Raw genomic sequence first — 7747 nt, 5'->3', positions numbered from 1 at the left:
TTAAACTAAAACACTAATATTCAGCGATACAAGTCTTACAAACACATTACATCATTCAATTTAATTAGAGACAAACTGATACATGTATATAAAAGGCATTTAAAAATGTAACACAAAAATGGTTAAAACAAAATGGAGCATCTTTCCCTTTCATCTCTTTCCTGAAATTTCAGATAGTGTCTAAAATATTCAAGCAACGCCAAATATACAAAGACTTGTGAAACTGGCAAAAATAGCAAAAGTCATCATACAAAAACATTGACGCCTATGAGTCACTTCATAAAAGGTGCTTCACTCAATGATGGTACATGACACCACGGATTTGTGAGGTTATCATGTAAAACATTTAGATACCTTTGAGCTAGACAAAACATTAAAGTTACAAACAACAAAACATAAAATTACTATAAACTAAAAATAGTTTATACATTTACAAAAAAAAATAAAAAAAATCACAGACCATGGAAGACAAACAAAGGAGGTATCGCTGAGGTTATTAACATCAGATTCCTTTTCTACAAGAAATCCATTTTTTTTAGAAGAGCTTGGGCAGCTGCCGTAATCTACTCAAATCCAGAAAATTTCCCACCGACCCCTGGGGCTCCACAACTTCCTGCGTTCTCTGGTTTTCAGACAGCGACGACCGGCGCTGAGGCAGAATATTCTTTACTTCATTCTCCTTCTCAAAGTTTGCATTCCCTCTCGCAAGAAACTGCATTTTGGGACGCAAATCTCGAATCAACTGTTCTTGAGAGTCAAAATGAGACGTCTTGAGATTGTCAATTTGTTGAAGCGGCTTGTTTATAATGCTTTTGAGAACCACACTTTCTTCATGTTCTTGTCGAACGCTCACGTTCTTTGAAGTCTCATGCTGTACAGAACACCCAATTGCAGAGTCCATCTGGACAGCGGCGTCTTGCTCGTGCTCGTCCTCGCTGCTGTTGTCTCTTTCGATTAGTCCATACTTCTTCATATATTTACAGGTAGCAAGAGACATATTGCTAGGAGACAATATACTCAGTCCGACACTACTCTTTTCAACAGCAGGTTTTCTCAGGAGTATTGCGCTTGGATCTATAAGAGGGCCGCTGGACAGACCGCCTAAGGACAGTCTAGACAGTTGTGTGTCGCTCAGGTACTTAAGTGCAATAGCATTGGCCTCGAGACTGAGGTCGACACTGCCACTAGAACCCCAAATAGTGGTACCCACTGGTTCAGAAAGAGCCAGTCTTGGAATCACAGCTTCAGGGTTTATGCAAGCAAGGGTGCTGAGGACAAGAATTATGACAGATGTAAGAAACAAAACTTAAATAATGAATGCTTTAATAAAATGACCCGTTATTGTTGATACCTGGCACTTTCCACAGTTGACCGGGTGGTCTTTTCTTGCGTTGAGTCTAGCTCCATATTCACCCCAAACTGTTGGAGTTGTCTAAGGGTGGCACTTAAGACTCGGTCTAGATTTCGAGGACTACCTTTCTGCTTTACGGTCTGAGATTGGGGTGCAGAAGGGGTGGATGGTGAATTTCTTGACTGAGATCCCACAGGAGACAAACTTTGTCTGTTTTGGACGCTGTGTTGGTCCTGGTCCACCTTATTCTCTTCACCAGAGTCTTGGAGTCGACTTCTAACCTGACCCTGGAAAATGTGATCGTAAAAGAACACATTTGTTTAAAATAATTGCAATGTTTAATAAAGCTCCCATTATTCTTATTAAATGAATAGTCATCATTTACTCAACCTGTTGTCATTTTAACCTTGTGTGATCTGCAAAACACAAAAGAAGATATTTTGATGTTGGAAACCAAAAAACATTGGTCCCCACTGACTTCTATTGTATGGACACAAAATGGGGACCAACGGTTTTCTGTTACCAACATTCTTCAAAATATCTTCTTTTGTGTTCTGCAGAAGAAAGAAAGTCATACAGGTTTGAAATGACAAGAGGGTATGTTAATAATGACAGAATTTTCATTTTAGAGATGAACTATTCCTTTAAATAGAAGGAACTAAAGGCTTGTACCCAAAGGCATAAAAACTGTGCCATACCAGTAGCTCCTGATAAAATCTTGGGTCATCCATTTCTCTGCTTTCAGAAAGATCTTTCGACTGCGAACGATAATACATGCTAGCGCTTTCTCCCAGCACTGGACTCTGAAATGAATGGGCTCCAAAGCCAGATGATGTGCTGCAAAAAAATGTAAACCACAATATAACAACACAATGGTCCAAATTACAAAAACAAATCAATCAATCAAAAAAAGTCTTCTTACTCATGTAGTGGAGATGTTGGCTGTAGCGGAGACTCTGACCTTTGCTCTTCTAAGTACTGACATGTGTTTTCAGTTCTGAGTCTAGACGTGATTGTACCATCATTTTGACCTCCAGACTTCGGCTCTGACTCGGTTTGCCATTCCAGACCTGAGACCTCATGTGTGGAAGCATCTGGGGGCCCGTTCCAAAACAAACTGGCCCCTACATAGTCAACAATAGTCAAGAACGTCAGAAGGATAGACCACAGCAAATAAACTAGCAACCACCTTTTTTTTTTAGAGTACCTGTTCCTACAGCAACACTGACACTTTTTGGTGGTTCTGGAGATGTTGACGTCTCATTACACCCCTCCTGCTGCCTGTCTTGCTCTGGAGGCGTCTTGCTCTGCGACTCAAGGAGTTTCTGAATCTGTTCAAAAAGCAACAATGAATCAGCTTAAGGTTAGCTACAAAAGATCATTTTGAAAGTTTGTGACTAATACAAACCTGCAGTTGAAGTAGCTTCAGCTGGCGCTCTTGATCCTTAAGCATCCTGTAGGCGTCAGCAGGGAGCATACCAACAGAACCACTCAGGGTGTCCGAACATGCTGCATGGGTGGATTGGACCTGGCAGCACTGGGCTTGACATGAAGTGGCTACTTGCTCAGAACCTCTAGCTGCAGAAAGACAATGACCATGCGATGGAGAACAATGGACCGGAACATTTCCATGGCAAACAGGACTTCGTGTTGGGGACATGTGACATGCCAAAGATGGCTGAGAAGGGGACAAGTAGCTTTCTCCATGTGGGACACTCTCAGTGCCACAATAAGGTCCACTAGGATTGTTGGTGCCCATGTGCACATTGGTGGGATAAGATGAAATCCCTTGCCAGGTGTTGTTTTGAGACATGGGCATGTGGCCTGGTGTCGATTGGTTGGTGCAACAGCTACATGGGTTGGAGGCTGGGGTACTGTGGAAGAGTCTGTGTTGAGAAGGATGATGGATGGGGGTCTTTCTAGCGCTGTTGTGACCTGAATATGGAGGTCCCTGATAGATGGCTGGTTGAGGTTTGGATGGGAGAATTTGCAAGTGTGGCCTATGTTGATGAAATGAGTCATTGGGCGAAGTGCCGTTTTTTGGTGAGGAAGACGATGAGGATGAGACAGATGATGTTGAGGAACCATCCCTTGATCTTCTATTAACAGAGTGCTGGGATTTCCGACTCATGATGGTTTTTGGTGGATGCTGTCCTGAATTAGACTGTAATTTGTGTTTTGGCAGGGAGAGGACAGGAGTTAGTGGTCTTCGTATAGGGGGCGGTCCAGTAATGCTACTTTGTTCTGGAGGTTTCAGCCCTGATTGGCCCTGCTGGGCTGGGCTAATGCTTCTTCTCTGACCACCTGATGAACTCGATCTACTATGGAGAGGAGTTGAGTCGTGCACATGTGCAGCATTCGTATCTGAAAAGCTGCCTTCTAATACCATAGAAAGCTCTGGTACTGAAGGATGTACTCTCTTGGTCTGAAAGAAAACATTTAGGATATTCACAAATGGATGAATATAAATTAGATAATGCATTAATAAGAGATAAATAAGGTGGTCAAAGCATTGTACGAAATATAGCTCACGCGCTAACAAACCTGTTGACTGACAGGATGGGGGTTTGGAGATGGCCGAGGAGAGAGATCTTCGTCTTCTACACCTGAGTCATGATCACTGATGGACAATTTATTCTGAGATGCAGCGAGAGCCCCCCTGACATGGAAAGCAGAAATTATGTCTTAATTATATAAATAATAGCTTCTTATATCAAGTACATGACATTCCGCTAATTTCAATCAAAGCCAAACACACACTAAACCTCAAATATTAATGCAATTCAAAATGTGGTAAACCACAAATGATGAAGAAAAAACAAATGAGCGGTACCCTGTTAACACAGTCTGAGACAGCACTTCCTCAAATAGCACGGTTTCCTGATTCTGGTTCTCGGCACTAAGTTCAAACTGTAATGGTCGACCCTCCGAAGGCTCTACTTTCTATAGGTTGAGGGATAAAAATCATTGCATTTAAATACAGCCACCCAGGAAGTGATATTCTCTAACTAAAACAATGAGCTGAAGTTGGTAACAGGAAGTAATGAGGTTTTGCTCTAAAAAGCCACAGATGTAAACAACATGCAATGACAAGCTTCAATTTTAATTCATTTAAGTTGGAAAGTCCCATCTTAAATTTCGTTGACTCGTATCAATGTGGAACCTGGTTTTCTTGATGGACACACTGACCTTGTAGAGTGTGAAAGACTCTGTGCTGGTGAGCAGCTGAAAAGTCATTTGCTGCTGCTGTCTGGCGCATGGTTTACACTGGTAAAACTCTGGATCCCGATGGGTCAGAGAATACAGAACCACCAGGAAAGCCCCTCTCTCTGACATCACTCTGAAAATATAAACAAAAGGTTTCAGGTGCACACATGCTTTCCACAGTTGAAAGGAACACAAGGAAGAAATTCCATTTTAATGGCTGAGGTTTTAAAAGGGAATTCTAAACACAAATTTGATTCATTATTAACTTGTTATTCAACTACTGCTATTCTACTCCCGGATGTCTCCATATATTTCATATATAGAAAGAGATTTTTTTTTCTTACATTTTATGCATGGCAAAATGGTGATGAGACTTTAAGACAACATAAAGTGGCACTTGCATTTTCCTTACATAAACAATATTCAGTGAAACAGCATTCAGAAGGACGGAATTTAATTGATCAGGAATGAATTAAACATTTATTTAATAATTTTTTAGTTACATACACAACAGAAAACTAGTTTTAGAGACAGAGAAAGTGTTATAGAATAAAACTACAGAATCACGGTGAAAATCTTTTTTCTTAGAAACAACAAAAAAGGATCAACTGTGAACCATAAAAGCAGGACTGTAAAATGGGATCAATTTTGTCATCAGTATTCTTGTAAATTAATCTTATTTTAAAGCTAAATGATGGACCCCATAGGAGCTACAAACAGATGGGACACTCACTTGTCCTGGAGGGTGGAGCTGTACAGGTACCTCAGACACCACGCCCACACCAGGGGATTATGGATGTGCGTAACGCCACTCAGCCATCTGCCAAAGAGAAGTACTGTAACACACCTATTCTGAACATCTTGCAGGATTCTAAGCATGTAATTAATGAGGGCTGGATTACAGTACCAGCCAACAGAATAAAGTAGTAAACAGAGTCACCTTTTCTAAACAATAAGCTACTTACATTCCTACTAGTGGAAGAATATAAGCCTTCGGATCAGATTCAAGTATGAGGAGAAGTTTGCGGGTCTGATCCATGGTAAGAAATCTAAGTAATGTAATATTTTACACATTTTAAAACATGCAAAGCCGTTTCACAGCTTTTATAGCTATAACAAGTATGGCCATGCAGGCAAATAGACATTTTTCCTTACCCACGTTTCCTGCTGTTTTGACCCACACCTGCCGAGCTGCTGAGGTTCCGGGCAAGAGCGGTCGGTATAACACGCACTGACCGGACGGGGACTGCGTCCAGCGTGCATGCCACGGTGACCGCTGCCCAGGACAGGTCAAAGGTGAGCCTGTCCATGTTTTCGGAGCAGCTGATACGGGCACGCAAGGTAAGGAGTTTGGATAACTCGAGCGTCTCTTTACTGCAGCAACAGTGTTGGAGCATCTAGGAGGCAATGAACAGGCAAGTAATGCTTGCAGATTCATTCATAATATACAAAATGACAGAAATGGACACTTGACTGTTAAAAATGTCTAAATATTTTTATAACTTAATAGTCATGAGGTTATTACAAAAAAACTGCCAAAAGCAAATTAGGAAACCAAGAAAACCACGCCAGATGGGACCAGCGCAATTCACTCTATAATCACATGTCTCCAAAGTAACACGTCACACTCAGGGCATCTGTTCCTGACAGGTAATAACGTATTACGCCTCAAATGTTGCCCTAGCAACAGCCGTTAGATCCTAAACACGTGCTGCCGCTTATGTCTCTGACTTTATTCGGATCAGCTACCTTAAAAGTGATGTTAAAGTCCTCCCCCGAGTGCACTGTCCTGCCAGTAGCATGCTGGGATTCAAACACACATGGCACGAGGGTGTCTCCAGGGAGGAGGGCGGTTGGTGCTTTTCCAGGGCATCCCGTCTGCTCTCTGCCTGGATCAAAACGATCCAGAGTAATCGTCACACCTTCCTCATCTAGGAAAATGAAATCTGGGTTATTACAGGACACGGGGAGGTTTCAAGGGACAGTCCACCCAAAAATGAAAATTTTGTCATGATTTACTCACTAGTCAAAGTTGCCCCAGAACTATTTGTTTTCCTAAATTCTTCAAAATATCAAATTTTGTGTCCAACAGAACAAAGAAATGTATACAGGTTTGGAACAACTTGAGGATGAGTAATTCATTTTGGGTGGACTATCCCTTTCAACATGAACCAAGGGTGTCCAAGCACAGACAATATACTCACCGCTGTCTACCGCCAACGTCCCGAGCAGAAAACAGGAAAACGTTGGCTTATTGCTTTGTCTGGCATGGCGGTGAGCTAAACGCAATGCTTTCTCAGCAAGTAGCAGTCTCGGATTTCTGAAATACACAAAATGTTATTCAAACAAACCACAGAAATAATCCACTAATACCGAAGACATAATAACTTACCTGTAATATGAAAAATGTAAACTCACAACATCACCACTGGGAGTGGGATCCCAAAGAGAGACTTTCGATTTTGGGAATGTCAAAGGAGTGAGGACACTGTCTGAGGACCTAAAAGCATCATGCAAAACCATGTGATCAATTGTTTTTATATTAATTGTATTTAAGAGATATTACGTAGAAAAACATGTAGATACCTGAGATTCTGCAGTGTTTCAGATCTGACGCTATTCTCTAATATATGGGGTGGCAACCCTTTAAAATCCACTTGAACACGATTCATCCTGTATTACAAAAAAATGCAAGATTAATATAATAGACAGCTATCCTGCGAATATAAGCTACACAGTAATTACAACGTGCACATGTTTTGCTTTCTTATATGTTTGCTAACAAGTTTGTCATGTTGGGCGGATTTAGCTGACGTGCTAACGTGCCTTTTAATGCACAACTAGAAAATACATACAAACATATATAATACATCATTATAACACATGCTAAATGTTTAATATCTTACCTCTAGGTTGTCTAAACTCATTTAACATGCCTTCGTCGTGTTTTAATCGAAATACTCCAACTTCAGCTGCGGATGCGTGAGTTTGTGTACACGTATGGGCGCAAATGTGTTAAAACTGCCCGTGCAGCCTTTCGAGCGGTACTAAACGCGCCAAGACGCGTCTAATCAACTCGAGTTAACGATTAAACTCATTCAGCGTGCAGATGAACGGAGAAATGCCAGTTGTTGCCAATAAACATGACATACGAGACGAACGCATTCAACAAACGCAACTACTCGAAAA

General features: G+C 41.3%; 1 protein-coding gene across 1 annotated transcript; it reads right to left on the bottom strand.

Moving 5' to 3' along the window:
• Nucleotides 1–52: 52 nt before the first annotated feature.
• On the bottom strand, nucleotides 53–7731 carry stil (STIL centriolar assembly protein). The gene is made up of 17 exons (XM_057325450.1): nucleotides 7465–7731; nucleotides 7145–7231; nucleotides 6951–7058; nucleotides 6763–6878; nucleotides 6308–6489; nucleotides 5714–5955; nucleotides 5524–5607; nucleotides 5292–5378; nucleotides 4541–4691; nucleotides 4185–4294; nucleotides 3896–4010; nucleotides 2760–3776; nucleotides 2559–2682; nucleotides 2274–2475; nucleotides 2050–2188; nucleotides 1352–1638; nucleotides 53–1268 (listed from the first exon to the last, which is right to left on the bottom strand). The coding sequence occupies exons 2-17, from the start codon at nucleotides 7228–7230 to the stop codon at nucleotides 536–538; spliced, it is 3783 nt and encodes a 1260-aa protein (XP_057181433.1). The 5' UTR covers nucleotide 7231; nucleotides 7465–7731; the 3' UTR covers nucleotides 53–535.
• Nucleotides 7732–7747: the final 16 nt, after the last annotated feature.

The sequence above is a fragment of the Triplophysa rosa genome, linkage group LG25 (assembly GCF_024868665.1).
Source record: "Triplophysa rosa linkage group LG25, Trosa_1v2, whole genome shotgun sequence".
NCBI classification, from domain to species: Eukaryota; Metazoa; Chordata; class Actinopteri; order Cypriniformes; family Nemacheilidae; genus Triplophysa; species Triplophysa rosa.
Note: the sequence above shows the minus strand (reverse complement) of the source record. Positions and strands in the feature narration are given on the sequence as shown.